The sequence below is a fragment of the Ammodytes marinus genome (assembly GCF_949987685.1).
Source record: "Ammodytes marinus genome assembly, chromosome: 15".
In the NCBI taxonomy this organism is placed as follows: Eukaryota; Metazoa; Chordata; class Actinopteri; order Uranoscopiformes; family Ammodytidae; genus Ammodytes; species Ammodytes marinus.
In genome coordinates, this window is record NC_137219.1 from 11059913 (window position 1) to 11082242 (window position 22330).

General features: G+C 38.6%; 3 protein-coding genes across 8 annotated transcripts; 2 read left to right on the plus strand and 1 right to left on the minus strand.

Moving 5' to 3' along the window:
• Window positions 1-779: 779 nt before the first annotated feature.
• LOC307262141 (uncharacterized protein) lies at window positions 780-3205 on the plus strand. 2 transcript variants are annotated; one of them, XM_080042917.1, is made up of 3 exons: window positions 780-1500; window positions 1690-1757; window positions 2180-3205. In XM_080042917.1, exons 1-3 carry the CDS (start codon window positions 1027-1029, stop codon window positions 2292-2294), a joined length of 657 nt encoding a protein of 218 aa, XP_079899043.1. In that variant the 5' UTR covers window positions 780-1026; the 3' UTR covers window positions 2295-3205. The 2 variants fall into 2 exon arrangements, with proteins under 2 accessions (XP_079899043.1, XP_079899044.1); XM_080042918.1 differs by having other exon boundaries at window positions 780-1428.
• A 156-nt stretch (window positions 3206-3361) lies between these two features.
• Window positions 3362-9575, minus strand: LOC307262139 (kelch domain-containing protein 1). Of its 5 annotated transcripts, none has more exons than XM_080042915.1 (14): window positions 9471-9575; window positions 8994-9110; window positions 8431-8501; window positions 8172-8289; window positions 7673-7785; window positions 7013-7100; window positions 6733-6816; window positions 5174-5254; window positions 4989-5047; window positions 4701-4810; window positions 4522-4594; window positions 4330-4414; window positions 3834-3886; window positions 3362-3644 (listed from the first exon to the last, which is right to left on the minus strand). In XM_080042915.1, exons 2-14 carry the CDS (start codon window positions 9099-9101, stop codon window positions 3485-3487), a joined length of 1203 nt encoding a protein of 400 aa, XP_079899041.1. In that variant the 5' UTR covers window positions 9102-9110; window positions 9471-9575; the 3' UTR covers window positions 3362-3484. The 5 variants fall into 5 exon arrangements, with proteins under 5 accessions (XP_079899041.1, XP_079899037.1, XP_079899040.1 ...); XM_080042911.1 differs by having other exon boundaries at window positions 7673-7809; XM_080042914.1 differs by having other exon boundaries at window positions 7673-7809; window positions 8994-9107; window positions 9471-9557.
• A 409-nt stretch (window positions 9576-9984) lies between these two features.
• LOC307261675 (DNA polymerase epsilon subunit 2-like) lies at window positions 9985-22318 on the plus strand. The gene is made up of 31 exons (XM_080042248.1): window positions 9985-10074; window positions 10978-11078; window positions 11202-11277; window positions 11768-11845; window positions 11977-12070; window positions 12196-12270; window positions 12384-12467; window positions 12561-12617; window positions 12724-12772; window positions 12887-12959; window positions 13307-13479; window positions 13571-13660; window positions 13777-13831; window positions 13924-13983; window positions 14072-14149; window positions 14314-14422; window positions 15704-15880; window positions 16025-16092; window positions 17660-17963; window positions 18082-18161; window positions 18275-18392; window positions 18543-18655; window positions 19016-19103; window positions 19310-19393; window positions 19570-19650; window positions 19793-19851; window positions 20089-20198; window positions 20288-20360; window positions 20471-20558; window positions 20643-20695; window positions 20814-22318. The coding sequence occupies exons 1-31, from the start codon at window positions 10004-10006 to the stop codon at window positions 20935-20937; spliced, it is 2943 nt and encodes a 980-aa protein (XP_079898374.1). The 5' UTR covers window positions 9985-10003; the 3' UTR covers window positions 20938-22318.
• Window positions 22319-22330: the final 12 nt, after the last annotated feature.

The following is a 22330-nucleotide window of genomic DNA, read 5'->3' on the forward strand; positions in this document are numbered from 1 at the left end:
CACACACACACACATACACATACACACACACACACACAGCCAAGGCAAAAGAGGGGGGAGAGAGAGAGAGAGAGGGGCTCTTAATGAAAGACAGCAAACAACTTCTTCCCTCGTGTGAACCCCAGGTCCTTGTTGGACAGCTATGGCAGAGAGATGCTCCTGCTGTGTCTTTTGTATGTGCAAGTGGACCAAACAAAAGCTAAGTGAGGAATCTCCTGGAAGCACAGGCTGTTAGAAAGGAATGCCCTCTCTCTCTCTTTTGGCTCATTGCTCCAGTCTTAATCAGTCACCAGAGGGGCTAGTGGAGCTGGGGGCCTCCTGGACTGGGCAGGCGGGCAGACAGGAACTCACTCACTCCTTACCTCTGTTGCTTCAATAAAAGCTATTAGCTGAACACAGACGAGTAAAAGGCTGGACATTGTTGCTGTTGTGATGCAGATAAATCTAACTAATTGGCCCGTTAGCCTTTTCATGGTCATAGGCTACTGTCCTTATGTAATCCGCCAATCCCTTCTCAATTCAGGGATTGGACATCTAAATACAGAAGGTATTCTTTTTTCGGTCTTTAATAAGATTTTTAGTTTTTTTAATATGACGAATAAGAAAATTCAGGGAGATTTTATAATGTAGTGAGTGGAAGTTATGTCTGTCCAGTAATGGAAACATAAAGGGTGTGTGTTCCCCTCTAGAAGAAGGCGGAGTTTTCTCCCTGGGGTCCCGAGCCAAACTGGTGTTATGTAACGGATACCCTGCTTCTCATCCTGATGTGGAGTCACAAAGTTTACAAGCAGCGGGTCTGCGCACATGGAATATGCGATCACATCAGCAGTGCTTCTGCAGATCGGTACAAAAAAAATGGGCTTCGGAGCTAATCTTTAACCAAAAACTGACCCAGTAAACCTAACTGAAAACTGGCCTTAAACACCGCCAAGAAGGATCAAGTATTTGTTGGTTAATGGTCAACTATGTGAGCCTTGAGAGGACTTTGGAATTTTTTTAGAAACCATACAGACGGACGGACAGGTCATGGGCAGTGGTACAAGCCGGGGGAAGAAAGTTGCACCTGCGTGTCTCAGCGAGGTGAACGTGACCAAAAAGACAGCTGCCAGTGGCACTTCACCCAAGCAGGACAGGCGTCCATTCAAGCCTCTCAAAATCCATGCCATTTTGCGCAACGCGCGCAACCGTGCGCAGCCGGACTGCCACAGTGAGGGGCACGACTCTGACTGTTCCAGGGAAGACGACGACGTCGACCCAGAGCTGGACACAGTTCTTGCGGATTACGATGAGCGAGGGAGGGCGAAGAAAAGTCCCCCAAAGAAGGCTGCCATCAGGTCCAAAACATACGGACTGTGTCATCTAAGACAGGGGGACAATGAGGACTTCAGCTCAGAGGAGCCACGTGGCTCTAACTGTGGATCAAGAGATGTAAACAAGAGGAGCAATGATGCTTTTACGCACTTAAAAAAACACACACCTGCGTGCCCCAGTCAGCACAGTGTAAAGACACAGGATTTGTATTTACTGATTATTAGCCTATTATTGTATAGACCTAATGCATGATGTCTTTGATTGTTTCTTAACTCAGTTTATTTGGAAATGTAGGCATTAAAACTGTTTTAAGAATTCAATGTTACAATGGGCCTCGAAAGTTGTGACATCCTTTCTTTCCTCTCTGGTCTGTGTCAGTCCACCTCACAGGGCTTTTTGACAAGAGGGGCTTTGTTGGAAGATGTCCCCGCATCAGAAATACAATCGTAAGTAGGCAACTCTCATATATAATTGATTCCCGAGCTCAGTGGAGTAGTAAAATACTAGGAGAGCCAGATCAAATTCTCCTTAGAGAGATCGAAATACCAAAGGCATTATTCCCCGGGCAGATCAGATTAGTCAGACGTCTGCAAGCAGGACAGAAACAAACAGGCGTCTGTTGTTGCTGCTTTGTCGGAGGTGAGTGTGAAAACAGGGAGCACAACTAAGAAAAAAGTAGGCTAGGCCCTGTATCCGGCTGACTATGTATATTTCATAACACTGTGCCTATTCAATAAAATGGCCCCTTTGGGCATAATAATAATTAGAAAATAATAAGGTTATCGTTTCATGTAACTTTGGGTGGATTTATTCAACGACTTGTGGTGTATATCAGTTATTGTTTGACATGTTTCTCCACTGTCCTCAGGACTTTTGGCAGCTGTCAAGTCCCCAATGCGACAACTTCTCTCACCATGCCAGTCATCCTGTACGATGGATCAGAAGAAGAGCTGATGGACACCATCGAGAGAGAATTTAGTTGACCCCTCAGCCCTCAGCTGTCTACATGGGATAGGCTCCAGCAGTTTGCAGGAGAGGTTTTTCTAAACGGAAAGAGAACCAGGGTTTCATTTGACAAGTTCCTGCTGCTAGGGAAGGCTACACTTGCTGTATTTAAGCAGGTTTTTCTGGATACATTTATTTTTTTAACTGAAACTGCTGCACTCCAGGCCTTTGCATTCACCCAAGTGTTATTTAACTTCATGACGCAGGGTAATTGCAGCAATATAACAGCAACTTGATCAGATGCCAGAAGGTTTTCCTCACAGTCCAGGTCTGTGAACTGACAGATGCCTCCTTGGCTTGTTATCTGCAGCGAAATGGTGTCACTGTCACCCCCCTCAAGGCTCCCACAGAGCACACACATACTTACTTGTTACCTATTACTTTAATTTAACTTGTCTGTTAATAAGTAAACGAGAGAAACCAGACCTGTCCATGGTATGCTGAATCTCAGCAGTCTAGCTGAAATCTTGCATTAAAGGCACATATTTGGGGCCATTAAATGCAAATTTAACAATTTCCATTTGTAGTTCTCTGCATTCAGTGCAGTGCAAAGGGTAAAGTGTCCATAAGTAGCAGCCCTGCAGAGGTTTGAGCTGGAATTGTTAGTTTAAGGTTTCCTTCCTGACCACAGTTCCTGCACACTTCTCCACCCTTATGAAAGGAGGAATGTGTGGTAAGCTCAGTTGGATCCAGCTGTGTTTCAGCTACATTCAAGCATAAAGGCCTGCTGCCACTTAGTGGTGGGACAAAGTAGTTGTATGCATGAGCCTGAACTTGGAGCATTTATGTGAAAACTGTTTCAACAAAAGGTGAATTTCTAACAGAAATGTAGTGGAAGGGTTTTGTAATTTCACTTTATATTGCAAATAAAAATATGCTATTGCTTTAATTCTGATCTCATGTTAAGTTTTTGTGAGTGTTGCTTAGATTACTTAAATACCTATAGTGTAACAATCAGACAATATGAAAAACAAGTTTGATGTGACATTTAATCATCCCACTCATTAAAATAGGCAGATTTTACAAAATAAAATGTGAATCTCAAAAGTAATTAACATCATAAAATATTTTGAAAATATATTAAAATTAAATAAAAACGCTACCCTAAAGTGTGAAGCCAATGTTCACATTAAAGGGAGAACAGTACTTAAATAAAAGATGTTGGCACTTAAGACATTGTTTGAACCAATAATTTTTGCTTCTTTGAAGGTCTGTAGAAAGACGTCCTCCTCTGCACTGCAGTCAGTAGTTTGGGAGGCAGGAGTGGAAGTTGATTTCTGAGCTTCTCATAGTTCGTCACGTTCTTTGCAATGTAATCCTCACAAATCCTGCCAGAGAAGAAACAAACACAAAAAATACCTTTGTTTTTACACAGCAAATATTTTCACTTGTCATTAATGGAGAAGTTGCGTAGTTGCGGGGCTCTCGACCTAACACACCTAAATATCATGCAGCCATTGCTAATGTATTTCAAATGTGACAGGTTTGTTGTGTGAAGCTATCAGATAAGTTTTTACCTAAAGAGAGGATATGGCTCCGTCTGAAAAACAAGTGCATCATTGCAGTGGCCCTGAAAAGAAATGTACAAAGTTAGAAAAGGTCCATTTTCAGCCAAGAACTTTTGTCTCAAAAATATGCATAGTATGTTCCTTATATGCTCACTGTTTTGATTTAAGTTTACATTTAAATACTGCAGCCAAGATATATTTGTATCTACAATTACTGTTAATTATTTATGAGGATATGTTGTTGAATATCATGCAGGTTTTTCAGTAATGTATCATTCAGTACACTGTTGTGCAGTGGTGTAAGTTATTGTTATATAAAAGTTTTTTTTTACATGGCCAACATTTGTACTTGTCTCTTCACATAGTTTCAGAGCTGTGCCTGTGTAAATGTGAATTCAGGAGGCTTTTACGTAGTTTCTCATGTGTTTTTTTTCTAAAGTTTAGTAAAATCAAGATTGGTTCCAGATCTATTTACTGACATTTGAAGTGTCTCTGTGATACTCACAGTGTCCACAAGGAGGATGTAGTCACAACTTCCACCAAACACAATCACATCGGAGTCTTTGCCTGGACACGCTGAGTGCCACAACCTTAAGCCAGGGGAAAATATGCTATTTTAAAATCTGCTTACAATTTACAGTAAAACCAAAAAAGTGTTTGGTTGCACAATAGCCAATTGGCAATAATAAGTTGCTACCTTGGCTTATTCTTAAAGGGATGCTCGATTTCTCTCCATTTCTTTGTTTCAACATCAAGCAACCAGCCGTCACCTGATTGAGAAAAAATATGTCATGGAAAAGAGAGCGGTTAAAAAAATTAAATGACACGAGGGGAAAAAGGAAAAATAAAAGTGAAGAAGTGAATAAATGTTCTTACTCATTGGTGTGCAGTCTACACTGAGACCTCCAAACAGGAACAAGCTGCTGTTTGATACCGCAGTGAGCGTGTGCCACGACCTGCCCACTGGAATGCTGGACACCGGGATTCTGGGAAAAATATGTTCAACCATAATGCGCAGGTGAAAAGGATTCAGCCATTTTAAATATCAGTGACACAACTTGTTTCAGTCTCAATGTGCATTTAAAATATTGTACGTTCAGAAAACCACACAACAGATTAATTTCTAGACATTTTAATTGTCATTCATTACGAGTGCATACGTACATTTCCGACCACGTCCATGTCTCAAGGTCCAGGCAGTGAATATCACTTGTCCGGGTTTCCTGCATTTAAAAGAAGAGGGCGACAAATGACAGGCTATAATCAGTGAGTCTGTGCGTTTATCTTCTTGTTGTGCACTTCTGAATCTTTGCATATGAGAAGAACTGGAAAGCATGTAGTGCTCTCACCATGACCCTGCCTCCACAAACATATCCTTTGCATCCGATTGTGGCGCTGGCTTGGGCCGCCCTCGGGGCAGGAGCACTGCCCTACAAACAAAAAACTGTCGCTGTTTAGATCATCAGAGTATTTATGTACTGCATTCAGTCTATTAAGGCGAGACACCCCAGGTGAATAGGGATTTTTTTTTAACTTATAGATATCATCATGAAACTTTGCCAGTTGATTACTGACACAAACACAATCATTTTTTGTATTACATGTTTTTCTTTAATATTTTATTAAATATGCAAATATGGCAATATTTAACCAATTATGCGTAAATTTGGGTAATTTTTCGAGAAAGATTTTGAGATGTTGGATAAAGCCAGAGTTAAAATCTCTATTTTATTTTAACCACATATTAGTTTCTAAAGTTTTTACACAACAGATTTTGGATACAGCCTTTTTTCATTTAATAAATCAAAAAAGACTATGTACATGTCTTAGAAATGCATTTTCGGCATGTTTTTAGGAGGAAAATGTATCATAAATCAGACAATTAACAATATATTAACAAATCCTTCTGTAAAAACCTTTAAAATAGTGCTATGAATGATCATAGAAAGTTTGGTTGATGTCAGTGGTCTAGAAGTTGAGATATCTTTCGCAGAGTATTGGAAAAAGCTCATTTTGAGAAAACGGCCGTTAAAGATAAAAACGTGAATTCTGCTGATAATAGCTAGAGTAATTTATTGAATTAGGCCCTACACCCTTCAATGCCATATAGGCCTACCACTGCTTAACATATATAAACCATAGCATAGTAACATTTACATCCACATGCTAATTTAAACGTGGTTAATTCATTATTAGCCACTGTCTGTCAACCTGCTCCTGTCGGCACAGACGCTCTCTCTCCCCACCATCTCCCCTCTGATCGTCTGACAGTCTGTGTCTCTCCGACGTGATCGGCGTGATTTACATGTCTTTAACACTTCTCCCCTTCAAATGGCGATCATGTAATGTCCGTAGCCAATTGATTAAGTGTTTTTTTTGTCTTGGTTTGGCATATTTTCGACGTTTTCCCCATTTTATTTTGTGATTTTCGAGCTACCCGGGGCTAGCATCACGTGATGCATTTTAGCGAATCACATCGTCAGAAATGTGCATTAGCCAATGAGGTCGCTTTCCTAGCATTGAATCCCTCCTCACACTTTCACGATTGGTTACTGATACAAAGGAAATTACCATATTTGGATCAGATAACGTTGTTCTTGAGATTCAGAGCTTTCCAACAGTACCATGGTTATTATGATTCATACAGCGGTCGCGGTGCTGTATGTTACGTTAGAATGCTCACTTTTGACGAATTTAGGAGCAAAATACAGACGCAAGCAGTCAAAGTTTAGTAAAATAAACACCTAAAACGTATATTTTGGACATTTTATCCATACTAGTATGAAAGAAGACATGTTATGGAAGCTAAATAGACACAAATCTCAAAATTGACCAGTGCTTAAAAAAACGATGTTTTTGCCTGCCGTGTCTCGCCTTAAAGGTTGAATCACACTATTAGGTGACTCACGTGGGTCTGTGGTTCACTCCAACTGGCTTGCGTTGGGTCAAATATGTGAACCTCATTGTTCCATCCCCAGAAGACGTCTGCAACCTGAAAACAAGAAGATGGCCTCAACACCTATCTTAATTTATATTGAGTTAATTAGGATTATTCGTGGTTAGAACCAAAGACTGCATGTAAAATAGGTAAGAACCAATGTTACAGCTCATCAATCAAATAAAAACTACACAAATATGTGTCACTATGTCCTATGAAAATATCCTAAAGTCAATACAAAAAGCATTACCCAAGATACTTCATCCACAATGAAGCTTCTGTTCCTGCTATCGACATCAGTCAGTTGTTTGTGACCATATCCTCCAAAGTAGATTATCCTGGAAAATCAAAATCAAAGATTGTCACAATTAATACCATGCAAGTACAGATATCACCAATCTAAGATCTCAGACATAAACTTAATAACAGATCTAAAAGGACAAAGCAAAGAATGACACTATGAATGTGAGTAAGTGAAGATTGGGGTTTACAATGTACTAAGACAAATAAAGAGTGACTGAATATATGAATGGACTATATATCATTTAGGATATAAGTTATCTAAATAGAGCAAAAAATAGTGCATTGTGATCTTACAACCCCATTTGGATACAGAACAAAAAACAGCATCACCCAAACAGGAAAACGAGAGGCTCCACACTGAATATTTTCTTATTTGAGCAAAGTTTTGTTTCAACCTATGAGGTCTTCGTCAGGCAAACAGCTTGAAACTGTCAGTGTGCAAACAGCCTCTGCTTTTCCTTTATCAAAATGATCTCAAACTTAAAAAACACACATACAAGGGATCAGAAGCCAAACTAATTTCACCCATTAACTGTCCCCAAACAGTCAGCTTCCAACCCTCCAAATATGCGGCCAGATATTAAATTCATATTTCCATGTTGCTTACCTTCCCCTATGAACCCAGCAGGACAGTTTGTCTCGAGGCGAGGGAGCAGAACCGATTTCATGTGCGATTTTCCTCCATGTGTATTTACCGTCTGTCAGGTTGACACAATAGATCTGTTTGAAGTCAAACACAGATCGCTACTTAATGTCAAATTTGCTTAGTCCATGCTGTGGCCTATGGGTATGTCCACAAGGATTCATTCACTCATATTTGTTAACCATTTTTCATTAAGGGATGTCATTTTCTTGTCCTGTCTTTTTTTGTGTGTGGCTTCCCTTTGCATCTGTCTCTGTCAGAGTCCATTATCTTGGTCATGGAAAATGTTTAGTTACTACTGGAAATGTTTCAGAATTGGCCTCTAGATCTGAGGAGTTTTTTTGAGTTGTTATCCTTGCTTCTACGTTATCAACCCAGCATTGTGCATAGCTGAGATTTAAAACTAATTCATACATTTTAAAACAACACATGTAAATAAACCATTATCAGTTATCAGACTCACCTGATTGGTCTGTCCATTGTCATCACATCCTCCAAACAGGTACATGTGTCCATTCAGGGAGCAGCCGCAGGTCCCAGACATAGAGGGAGGGATATCCCCTGTCATATCAAATACTTCCCTTCAAAAAAAAAAAGAGTGGATAAACTACTCACATTCACTAATGTCATGACACATTTTACAACTGCTGCATTTAAGAATAGTATGGAAACCATGCTTTTTTCCAACCACAAAAATATTTGTGAATGTGTAATATTCTTACCATACTCCTCTTTCTAAGTCATAAGCCCAGATTTCACCATTGGGTAGGAAAACTTCATCGTCAGCAATTGACTGCAAAAAACACAACATGTCTGTTACTGTGTAATAAATATGTGAAGCAGGAAAACGTTAAGAGAATTTAAGAGCTAAGGAAATGTACTCAATAACACACAAGAAAACTGATTGTGTCCAGCACCAAAGCATTCAAGTAAAATCTGAAAATTAGCTCAACCTGATTTAAAGTATTAAAAATAACCTTTTACAGGTTTTATTTATTTATTTAATTTTTACATTTTGAAGGTATATTTTCCATAGTGTGTATTTAAGTTTGTATGAATAGCATACACTGGCGGTGGATAATGTAGACAGATAATTTACTTAGAAAAACCACATTGTTGAAACATTTTGAACACAATGGCTTATTTTAGAGTCTTATGGTAGGCCTATGTTATATACACTATTTATTAGGCTATTATAAGTAATGAATGCACTAGCACCGTTGTCGAAAAACTTTAAACAGATCGGTTGTTAATGTTTGTTTATGTGTGTGTTTTTTCTTCTCACCATGTAACCCCCCCACACATACAGTAGGTTGCCCTCCACCACCGCCGTGTGTCCGCTCCTCTCCCGGGCAACCAGCTCCGAGCAGTGCCTCTCAAATGCGGCGTCCATGACTGTCTGCTATTATTAGAAAGGGGGAGACGTGCCCTATAGACTTCTTTCAAAAGAAAAATATGTCTTAAAGTGTCACCTAGGCTATTTACCTTCAGCTGCATTGGCTTTCATTGTGAGGCAAGTAAGATAAAACTGCGAGCAGAGCTGACACACAACATGCATAGGCCCTACTGTCTTAGGGTATAAGGTTGTAAATAATAGCCTATATTGTTATGGTATTTGTACAATATTGGAAGACCTAGGTAACGTTTCACAGCAGCAGGTAAAACAAATGGCATACGGTTTTCACAATACAGAGACATTTTAAAACAATGGTTTCGAGAAAAACACATAGGCCTATATCAAGCACAAAAACCCAATACTCACGTATTACAGTACAGTGTCAAACTTCGTATGTTTTTTTCTCATGTTATTAACAATAAACCAACAGCTGACAAACATTCTTCGTTCCTGTACATAGACATATAATCTATCTGTCACAACAAGGAATTATGCAACTTCCGGTCCTTTCGATTGTCAAAATAAAGTCCCCATTGACCACGGATTGTTTGTATGTTTGTTTGGTTTTTATTTATTAAATAAATCACAAGCCATTATGAAAACAATAATTATATGAATAAAAACAAATAAAATATATAATGTAACCATTATATTTTGAAGTTAATTAGGCTATAACATTCTATAATATTGCATATTTAATACCACTAATCATCGCAATGCAGATTTATGAATTTTAATTTCATGTTGTTTTGATTGACAGACCAAAACTTTGTGTTGATTTATTTTTATTTTTTTATGTTTTTCTTCTTAGAGGGTTCGTGACGCTTTAGCGGAAGTGATGAAATACATGCGGAAGTTGACATTTAGCGCCAAAGCTTGAGAGTTGGAAACAAACAACCATGGATGTTGCTCGGAAAATAAAGACTAAAGTAACCACTGGCTTCAAAATGCGGGGGCTTATACTTCGACCGTAAGTATTTGAATACTAGTTAAAGGTTTTTGAAGTGATTTACCGATGTTGTAACGTAACTGCCATTTGTGCGGTGAGAGAACTATCCACATATATGTCACCTCACAGGCAGGGGTCAGCAGCTGAGATGCACTGGTCGCCTTCATTTCTTTTTGCTCAATTTAATTTAAGTGACATCAAGAAACAAGAATATAACGTTCATTATTGTTTATATGCCATCTGCACAATAATTATAGGAGCAGTTGTTGGAAATAAAATGTATGAGTCTCAGGCTTTCTTCAACAATGCAACATTAGCAATCAAGAGAGCCACCTGAGACCTAAATCAAGACTATAATACAAAGACATTGTGCAAATAAAATCTAGTGATAAAGTATAATATAAAAGAATGTGAGATAAAATGTTATCTAAATTAAGTAAAATGCTGTATAATGGAATACATTCAAAGTTAGTTACAAGCGGGATTGGAGTGGACATAAAACATATATTATGTAACATTATGAACAGGAGTAAACATAAACATGAGTAAACATAACCGATGTTAACTGCACTCAAACTGAACAATTTATATTTAACTCACTTTTTTAAGCAGTTCAACTGAAACATTATTACATTGCTGGGATTAACCTAAAATGACACCTCAGCTCCCGTCAGTGCTCCAGTTCCAGGTGTTACTTTTGTATCAAACATGAAAAAAAATCTGCCTGTTTATATTATATTATTTGTGAGGTTTAAAAAAAATCTCAATTGTTGGGGTTAGTTTTTCTGTTTTCAATTCAATGTTTCTATTGAGACGTTTTCTTGAGGACATTTTTCTTTTTCTATTTGTCTGCCAGAAGTCAAAAAATAAATACCAACAATATATTATGTATATTCATGCTTTTCTTGTTGTTTCGTGCTCCAGGGACGCAAGCAGATACCTGTTGGAGGCGCTGGAGTCCGTCAGTGCCACAGAACTGGATGATATTATTGAAAAGGTCTTGGATGCAGTCGAAAAGCAACCGTGTAAGTCCAATAGTACTACTAGTCTGTAGAAATCACAGTGTGATAAATAATTAGTGCATAGTGTGCTGTGTGCAGAACCTTATGCGTTTGTGATATGTGACCACAGTTTGTGTTTCCCAACAGTGTCCTCTAGTATGATAGAGCTCTCTGTGGTTGAAATTGCAGTGCAAGATTGCACCCAGTCTTGTGATGAATCCATGTAAGCATTTTTTAAATTTTGTTTGTAATTTTTTTTAAATATTGACGGGTGCTTTTTTGAAAGTTATTCGAAATACCAGCAGTTCACATCTGTAACAATATCATAGGAAATTTGCAATACATTTATTTTTATATTATTTGCCTGTCATATTTTTATTATGACACAGGCAAGAAATATGATATAAAGTAATATACATTACGCGTTTTTAAAGAAAAATTAATTTTGGGGTTGGCACTTTGTATTTCCATTTCTTGGAATAATTGCAGCCGAGTTTTGAGGTATAGGATCATTCACATTAATGTGTAGGACGGAATATTCTGGATCTGCAGTCACGTCCTAGTTATATTGTAATATTAGTCAATAATAATTACACTTCAAATTACATCCAGACATTTTTCCGTATTCAGCCAATAAGTAAATGTAGCAGCTTTATCAACTGAATCGTCCTGAAGAACATCTTATTCATCACAGTTGTTTAACTCTCTTCCAGAGATAATGTTTTCAACATCATTGGAGCCTTTGCTGTGCCAAGATACATTTACAGTGTGGAGCGGAAGAAATTTGTACCGTAAGTAAAGGGACAGTGTTTCTCCATTGTGTGAATATTTACTTTTTTAACTTTCACTGCTGAGATTTTGTTCCACTGTTGCTTGTAGTCGAAGTCTTCAAATTTTTATTTATTTATTTATTTTTATCCAGTATTGCTATGACAAGTCATCCAGCCCCAAGTCTATGCGGTGTGGCGAAAGACAAAGCTGAACTATTCAGGGAGCGCTACACCATCTTACAACAGGTCAGTGAGCTCTGATCAAAAAAAAAATGTACAGACCGGGAAACTTACCCACTCACTCTGCTGCTGTTTCACGTATGTGTAGCATGCTTAGTTTATTTATACAGATACCGGTATGTGTTTTGTAGCGTACACACCGGCATGAGCTCTTCACCCCACCTGCAATAGGAGCTGCTGTTGAAGACGGTCAAAATAAATTTCAGGTAACAACAGTAATGAAAACCATCATCAGTATTGCGCTGCTGTTAATAGTTGTACATTGAATATAAAAACATATTTTATTGTTTTGTATTTGACTGTAATTTGTCTTTTCTAGCTCAAGACAATTGAAGCACTGCTTGGTAGCACATCTAAACTGGGAGAGGTGATTGTACTGGGGATGGTCACACAACTGAAAGAGGTGAGTTAGTGATGACAAGTTCATAAATGTCTCCTTTAAATTATAATGTATATTCCAGTAAAGTATTTTAACATTTCTTAATTGTTTTTTAAGGGTAAATATTACCTGGAGGACCCGAGCGGAACAGTACAGTTGGACATGTCCAAAGCAATATCCTTTAATAAGTTTGTTTGGATATTGTCAAAGTAAAGGACTTCTTTAACATTCAAAATGTTTCTGCTTTTAAAATGGAAGTATTCCCTAACTCAGTTCTCACCAGTTCCATAATGGTCTGTACACAGAGTCCTGCTTTGTACTCGCAGAGGGTAAGATAACAACTGCAGCAAAGAAAATAAATAAAACACAAATATACAATAAAATTAGGGAAAAAAGTTTTATTACATACCTTATTTGAAGTAATTTTTTCCTTTGTCCTTTAGGTTGGTATGAGGACTCGGTTTTCCATGTCAACGGTTTTGGGTTTCCACCAACAGAGCCGTCATCTGGCACAAGGTCAGTGGATGGGAGGAGAGTGTGTGTACTGTGTAGTCAAACTTTCATTGTAGATTTTAGTTGTGTGCTGTCAGTTTAGCAACACACTTCATGAACATTTGTCAATAGCTTAATGTAGAGAAAATATATACATTTCAAGTGTAAGTTTAACCTTTTAAAGTATATCAACTCTTGTAGAAATGTTGAGTTAAAAAGGATGCCGCTTCATGTGAAAGAACAGGGAGTCAGTGATGTTTTTTTATATGTTCCTGTGAATTTTTTTAACTTGGTATCTTGGGGAGAATCCTGCATTGAGCTCCATAGATACTTTTCCTGCACCTTCACTGTGATCCTTGTTTTGTTGGCAGAGCTTACTATGGAAACATCAATTTCTTTGGTGGTCCATCCACCACTTCGGTGAAGGCTTCAGCCAAGCTGAAGCAGCTGGAGGAAGAGAATGAGGACGCCATGTTTGTTATTATCTCTGACGTGTGGCTTGACAGCGTCGAAGTGATGGAAAAGCTCAACCTCATGTTCTCAGGTCTGGTATTGCATCATGGTCTGAGCATTTGCAGGTCAACAACATGGTCCTTTTGGAAACAATAATCAGACTGAGCCTCCCTTTCTTACAGGCTACGCTTCGATGCCTCCCACCTGTTTCATTTTGTGTGGTAACTTCTCTTCTGCGCCATACGGAAAAACACAAATCAAATCACTCAAAGGTGAGACTTTTGGGTCCTCATCACTCATAATATACTGCAAATTTTTAAGACGTCTGATTGTAACATAAAGATAAATACATAGCAATTCAGGATCTCATTAATTTTTCCCTTTTTAGAGTCATTGAAGGCTCTTGCTGATGCCATATGTTCATACCCCAGCATTCACAGCAGGTATGATCTGACAAAGTAGTTACTCATACTTATTTTTAACTAATCATGTTGTAAAGTGTTTAATTATTAACATGTTCATCCTATACATGCAGTAGTCGCTTTGTGTTTGTTCCTGGCCCTGAAGACCCTGGTCCAGGCACCATCCTGCCAAGGTAAGCCTTCAAAGACATCTGCTTTTCAACAGCATTATGTGAGTTTTTGGTGGTTTGGATAAATGTGGATGAATATATTTCCCCTCAGGCCTCCCTTGTCTGATCACATTACAGAGGAGTTCCGTCAGAGGGTGCCATTTTCCGTGTTCACTACCAACCCATGCAGGTAAAACACACCCTAAATACATCTATCAAAATATTTGTTGTTTAGAGAGATCAGAGATTTGGTGCAACAAGATTTTTTTTTTAGGCTTTTGAGAAATGTGTGAGTTTATATGCTTCAAGTGACACTAAGACACTCAAAGTGACCTGTCAAGTTTCTCCTGTCAGGATCCAGTACTGCAGCCAAGAGATCGTCATCATCAGGGAAGACCTGGTCAACAAGATGTGCAGGAACTGCATCAGGTTGCCCAATAACAATCTTGACATTTCAAACCATGTGAGTTTGAGCTTCTCTAAAAAAAAACTCATACTGGGTGAAATCCCTGTTCTTAAACACTTACAGTTGTTATTAGTTGTGCAGCCACACGTTTTTTTTGCTGTGCCTTTGTACAGAGTATTTAAAGTGTTGCTCTTTCCTCCTACTTCTGCAAATATGCTGGTAAATTTACCATCTCTTAGTGGAATGCCCTGACCAGCCTGATTTCTTTGAAAACACATAGTGAAATGCCTTTTAATTTTTGGAAATAGATCATCAGGGCTGTACGCTTATTTTTTTAGGTGGTAGCACTGGTGCTAGCAAGCAAAAAAATTCAGTAGCACAAAAATAAATTTGGTAGCACACAAAGTAGGCTATGATTGAAAACTTGCATAACCTTAACCCTTGCATTTTGCTCTAATTACCTTTGAGCATGTCATCCTGGTCTCATTTGAGATTCACAATTAATATGATATCCTAGTGTGTGCAGTAATAATTGTAGAAAAATGAATAGGGGTGCACTGATTTAGAAAAAAGAATCTAACCTGCCAATTGCAATTTTCTGCTGATTCAGTATTATTATTATAATGTCCTTCTGTTAATTAAAACCAAACTTTAAAACATTAAACATAGCCTATTAAATAAATAAGTATACACATTGGTACAATTTAGGATAAATTAAATAGGTTGTTGTGAATGTGTTGGGAGTAGCTTTTCAGTGGCTTATTTAAAACTTTGTTTAACCAGGCTACTGTTGACTGTTCTCTGCAGCTGAAGGAGTTGACTTTCAAGCTAGAAAAAAGCGCTAACTTCCTGTTCTTACCGGCTTCAAAATAAAAGTCAACTCACGTTTGGCTAGTAACAGGCTTTTAATGTGAAGGCGCACAGGAAATGTTCTGTTTGTACACGCGCTAACTTAACTGCGGTAATGTGCCGTCTCCTTCCGGCAATTGCCGTTGAAGCCTATATGGTCTAGATGCAGCCGTGAAGTTTTTATACCTAGAATCGTTGCACGAGCACAGATCCCGAGCACACATCTTTCACCAGCCAAAGTGGAGGGTGGACTTAATAACTTACTTGCCTAAGACTCATTTACCCGCAGTGTTAATGTAGAGCCCTCTAAGCAGTGTTGTGCATCTCTCCTGTGTTTCAAAGACAGCCTCTCCTCATTATCAACCTGTCGCACGAGTGCGATAGGATTCGTATTCATCATCGCACGTGATCAATTTCAGTAGCAAATGCGATCAAAACTGTCGCACTGTACAGCCCTGATCATGTAATTTTGCTCCCCCTTTCCTCCAGTTTGTTAAGACCATCCTGTCCCAGGGCCACTTGACTCCCCTGCCTCTGTATGTGAGTCCTGTATTCTGGGCGTACGACTACTCCATGCGTGTCTACCCAGTTCCTGATGTCATCATCTTTGCAGACAAATACGACCCCTTCAGCATCACAAACACAGACTGCCTCTGTCTTAACCCGGTAAGAAACAGAAGAAACCGACAGGACGGCTCAAAATATTTAATTAAAATAATAAACAATGTCTTTCCAGCTAGAAAGTGTTATCACTGTCTTGTATCAATATGGACTTTTGGTATTTATTAATTTGTCTATTTATGTCAACAGGGCTCATTCCCAAAAAGTGGCTTCACTTTCAAGGTGTACTACCCATCCAACAGAACTGTAGAAGACAGGTGGGCTGTTTTCAAGTTTTACTTTTCTCTCCACATCATTCACTACAGAGAACTGTAGTTTTAACTGTCACTGTAATACTAATCCGTTGTTTTCTTATGTGTCTTATTACAGCAAACTTCAAGGACTCTAAAGAAAATCATGGATTTACAAATGGATGCTTTTTAAATGTTTTGTACATTGCCTTTGTTTTATACTGTAAAATTAGGATGGATTAGTGATCAAGCCATTGCAGTGATTTATTTTCTATATATCTGTATGTTTGTCCTGTGATGAATAATAAAGGTTTTATTGTTTGTACTGAACGTCCAGACATTTTTAGAGCCGTCTGCCTCAAAGTAATTAAGATGTATATTATATATACTATAGAGTTTTAAAATAAAATTTTACTCATCATATAGTGCAAATTAGGATTTTTATTCTTCATATTTACAAACACTTAACTGTTGCTATATTTAAGGGAAAATAGTTTTACTTTGAAATCACTTGTCAGAAGTGAAGTAACATTTTTTGACTTTACTGTTTATTCTTGTTTTATACAATAGCTAACAATCTTTTAGGCCTTTCCAAATCATCAGGTAGAAAATAAAAATGTAAATGAGCAAGCTGATGATCTGCTAATATATTTAAATTCGACCTTATCGAGATGGCAGCTTTGACGAGTCATCAACTTCCGGTCGTGCCCCCAGAACGCTTGTGATGACCTCACACTAATGTCGTTCAGCTTTTGAAATTTGCAGAAAAAAATAATAAACATTTAACAAGGCAAGTCTACTACGGGTGCGAATACAATTTTACCCCCCCAAGACCTACAAAGAAGTAAAGGTAATCTACGACAAGAACGTTGTCAAAATGATTCTTGCGACGTTTCTTGTTTTTCTGAATCCGAGCGTTTTGAAAAAAACAAATTTGAAGTTGCCAAGCGGTCTTTGGTCAAAGATGAAATGACGGGCAGCTGTTAGGTACTCGCTAGCTTGGTTACCAGCCAAGCAGGTTGGTGCATTTTCAACTAAACATTATAATTCAATTTATATCACAGTCAGTCTTCTCTTAGACAAAGGCTAAGCTAACGGCTAACGTTGATTTCAGTAACCCAAAACAGTGAAGCTAGAAAAGTAGGTCATCAGCAGCTAACGCTTTCTGGCCGATTGCTCCGAATTAAAGCTTTTTCTTTGTAACAAAGAGACGTGGACTTAAAAAAATAAGGTATGCATCGTCTACTTAAGAGTTCATACGAGTAAAAACTCTTTACCTAACATATATTATACTTGCACTTGTTATGTTTGTTGCACTGTTAAGTCTGAGAACAAAGAATATTTTGTGATGGGTAAGCACGTGACTAATAAACTTTGAACTTTAAACAGAGATAACATGATATGTGTGTCATTCTCTTATCACTAGCTGAATAATATATTTTCCTTCCATCAAGTGCTTGAATGTGGTTCGTTTTCCTTTTTGCCTATTTTCCAAGATTATTGGAGGAAAACACTAATCAGTTCATGGAATAATCCTCTCAGTACTAACCTTTTCTATATGATTTGTCCTTTTACTAATGAATGCCCCAGATAGGACACAAGAGGAGGAGACGACTGGCATAGCGGGGACAATGGCAGAAATGGAGGAAGACATTGGAGATGTGCCAGCCGGAGAGGACGATAATGACTCAGACAGAGATGAAGATGACAGACTGTTTGGATGGATGGCAAACGACGATATGGAAGAGGAGGAGGAGGAGGAGGAGGTGGAGGTGGAGGATGAACAGCCCTTGGAAACTGAGGCATCCGAGTCCTTTGAGTTAGATACACCAGCTGAGCGCAGTGGTCATATAGCAGTGGTTGACAGAAACATCATGTATGTGTGGGGTGGATACAAGGTAAGAAGTATACTGTTTTAGTACTGAAAACTAAATTTTCTTTATATTTATGAGTTTGTTAGTTCATTTCATAAGGCACATTTATTTAACTGCATTTTATCCCCCCCCCCTGTACAAGAATGCTCAAACCCTTGGATTCTTTGACTTGTACCTGCCTAGAAACGAGATCTGGACATACAACATGGAGTCGGGAGTATGGTAACAGCTGTTGTAATTAAGTTGCATCTTGATACCATTGGCATGAATTCTTCATTTATGTCATTTTGCACACAAAGAATACGTATTAAAAAAACAACCCTGAATGTTGACAGGACAAAGCATGTAGCCGGAGGTAACCTGCACACATCCATGTCAGGCAGCTGCGGGGTGTGTGTCGATGGAGTCCTCTACCTATTTGGAGGTCACCATGCCAGGGGAAACACAAACAGGGTACGATTTGAGTGTTACATCAAGACAATTTGTCAACATCCTCTGGTTTTATGCATTGTGTTTAAACAAAGAATGAAACAGGCTGGTCAGCCCTGTGTTTGCGATCATCTTACACAGCTACTGTATTCTATGTTATGTTGTGCTTCGCAGGTCTACCGCCTGCCCCTGAGAGCTCCCAGCCTCGTGTGGGAGGAAATGAGGGATCTGAAAGGACTCCCTCCTTCCTGCAAGGACAAGCTAGGGTGCTGGGTGCAAAAGAACAGGTAAGAGTCGGATACATTTGTTTTTTTCTCCCTGCATTTTGATGTAACCATTATTGTGCTAAACAAAAATTCCAAATTGTAGTTTTTCCAAGTGAAAGGATAGCATGCTAATTTCATTGAAGAATAAGCTTCAAGGACCTCACTGAAAGGGGAAAAAAAATGACTTAAAAAAAATATAGATTCCTGAGTTAAAGGCCCAGGTAGGATCATAACACATTCATATCAATTCAAATATCTGGCACAGCTCACATGTCACCATAGTGTGGGTAGTTATTGTAAAATACTAGATACATAAGTGTAATCACAGATTGCCATCATTGCCATATTTTAAGTGAATCTTGTCTGATGTTGATTCCACAGACTTATATTCTTTGGAGGCTACGGCTACGCTGCACAAGGACAAGGACATAGAGGGACTTTTGATTATGATGAATCATCCTCACTCATGGTCAGTAAATAGAAATCCTCATTACATGTTAAAAATCTAATTCAAGTTTTTCATCTTTTAATCTGTGTTTGTTTTTACATTTGATTAATTTTAATTTGTTTACTTCATAGCAAGTAAAAAGAAAAAAAGCCAGCATTTCTATTTCCTATACAGACACATTGTATATTATTCAATGAAGAAATGCTGTGCTTGTTTTGCTGCTTTAGTGGGACAGCCCTGGGCGAGGCTGGAACAACCACATCCACATGCTGGACCTGGAGACATCTACATGGAGCCAGCCCATCACCACGGTAAACAAGTACACAGATGCTACCAACTTCACCTCATGCAACTATAATTACACAAGTTTTCATGTATGCTAATGCATGTTTTTGTAAATCAAAAATGTTTCGACTCTTAAAATAAACACTGAAATGTTTGAATTGACCCTAATGCCTTTTCTATCTGTTGCTATGGCTTTATGTAGGGGAACACTCCATCACCCAGAGCAGCTCATGCCTGCGCCACAGTTGGTAACAGAGGCTATGTGTTTGGGGGACGATACAAGGTTAGTAAAATAAAACAAATACCAATGTGGATGCGTTTAGCCTCTTTGAAATTGTATGCATTGTTCAAAAGATTAGTCACAGGTTAGCAAATAATGCAATACTATTAAAACGAATCATTTGTGCATCTCGTGTTGTCCACAGAATTTCAGACTAAATGACCTCTACTACCTTGACCTGGACACATGGGAGTGGCATGAAATGTAAGTGTTGTTTGTTTAACCATTTACACAGCAGAACAAACTGGGAAGACTAGAGAAAAAACACTCTTTACACAAAAGTGTGTCTTGCGAATGATTGATGCCTGAAACAGTCATGTCTCAAAAAGTTATTTAATTTTCAACGACTTTTTCCATTGGTACCATGCTCACTTTTGAGCATTCTCTCGTTGTGTTTTTCTTGCTCTTATGTTCCCCCTCTGACCCTCCCTGCCCTTGTAGGAGCGTTCCCCAGCAGGGTCCTGTGGGCAGGTCTTGGCACTCCTTCACTCCAGTGTCACCAGACCACATCTTCTTATTCGGAGGTTTCACCACACTCAGAGATACGCTGAGTGAGTAACACTAGCAACTGATCCTAGCCAACCCCAAAAATTATCACTGGTTTCAAGAAAGACATTTTATGTTTGTTTTTTTTCTCCAGGTGACTCTTGGTTATACTACGTGAGCCAAAATGAATGGAAACCTTTTAAACACAGTCACACAGAGAGACCAAGGTAATGCGCTCATTGTCTATGGTCATTTTGGACATGTGTTTGTTAAGCTGTTAAGTGAAAAGCACAGCATGAAATGTAGAAAGTTCTTGACTTAGTGCTGTGTATTTCAGGCTGTGGCACACAGCATGCTCCGGTCCTGATGGGGAGGTGTTTGTGTTTGGAGGCTGTGCCAACAACTTGCTGTCTCATCACAGAGCTGTAAGTCATATCTTCATATAAAATACTTTGTTTTACAAACATTAAAACCTTTCTTACTGAATGACGTTTGTTCCTACTCGACAGGCTCACAGCAACGAGTTACTGGTTTTCAACGTTCAGCCTAAATCACTAGTTCGGTGAGTGTTTAAAGAGCAAAAACAATGCTCTGCGATGTAGACCTATTTTACACCTGAATCTGAAATGTTCTCCTTTTTTTTAATTTGTACTTACATTTTTCCCGTCCCTGTTCTCCAGGTTCTGTATGGAGTCAGTTCTGCAACACAGGGAGCGTTTGTCTAGTTACTGGGACTGCTTGCCTAAACACCTCCTGCACAGTCTCAAACAGAGGATGTCTCTCGTCAACACACTGGGCTCCTAGGTTGAGAGGAAGCCATCAATCTGGGCCAGAGGATTACAGGGGAGAACATGTATGTACTGTATGTGTATGGATGAGATGAGTCAATCTCAAAGCAGGTAGTCCTATTAGAGCATTTGTTTAATGTATGTGGTGGACACTTGCCTACATGTAAAAAAAAAAAAAAAAGCAATACTGAACAGCTGTGGAAGAGCTGGAAATGGGGTCCCGACTGGCGCCCTAAGGTTAACACGCAAACCTTAGGTTGAACTCTCACAAAGCCAGTAGTGCAGGTGAACCCATAGCAGATGAGAGCAGAAGTCCGACACTACGTTCAGTTTAGTTTTTTGCTCAGCTTTCTTTTATCAACATTATTTCTCAAAAGGATTTGTTAATGTTTAATTTCTCTTTCTGAAAGAACTCAGCTATAAAAGCATGGATTTTTTCCTCCCATACTCTAAAATAATTGGGTTGTGACTTATGTGCTGGATAAGAGAACTTCACAAAGAAAGACAATTATTTTTGTCAATGTTTTTTAGTAATTTGCCAGTACAGTGCTGTGTTTGGGTGGCCTTGTCGATTTAATGCTCACAAGAAAATCATTTTATTTTTAGTTTAAATGAAAGTGTTGAGATTGAACGAGCCAGTGCAGCAACAGATTACCTGCTCATATTAGAATAAGAAAGTTTTTCAGGAAGACGGCAAAAAAGAAACCTTCTGCGAAGATGTGTTGTTTTCGAAGCTAGTGGCGAAACTGTAGTTTGGAAAGACAGGACTTGTGGTTCTCACTAGCCTGGCTCTGCCCGCCTACATACTTCCGCTCAATTTTCATTTCACTTTAGTAGTCATCTGTACAAATTAAATGAAGTACGATGGTCTGGTTGGACCAGGCTAGGGTCTCACTGGTATTTCTCAAAAATTGTACAAACTTAAAATGTGTGTCTAATAATGTGTTAACACTGTGTGAAGTGGCGCAAGGCTTTAACAGTGCAGATTTGTTTTTACATTGATTTGGCATGATCTTAATCAAATATCTCAGACCTAAAACTAGTGCGTTGTTTCGCAAGACTATCTACTCTGAAGCCACAGAAATTCTACTTTTTATTTATACATATAGTTATTTATATATTTGTGAGGAAATGTGTGGGTTCTTTTTCAAAATAGGCTTTTAAAGCCTTTAAACTGATATGGGTTGCTCCTGTAGCATTTACCTTTTTATTTAACTGAAAATGCTTAATACTTAAAATGTATTAGATGTTGAGCCATGTTGCACTGAGATGCCTAATGTCAGTAGGGCTTGTATGTCATTTGCCTGGTTTGCACAATGTTCCCTTGGTGTTTTTTATTGTAGAATACAATGCATCCTGTTACTTTGTACTCAATGAATAAACACATACTGTAAGTTCTCTGTAGCTTG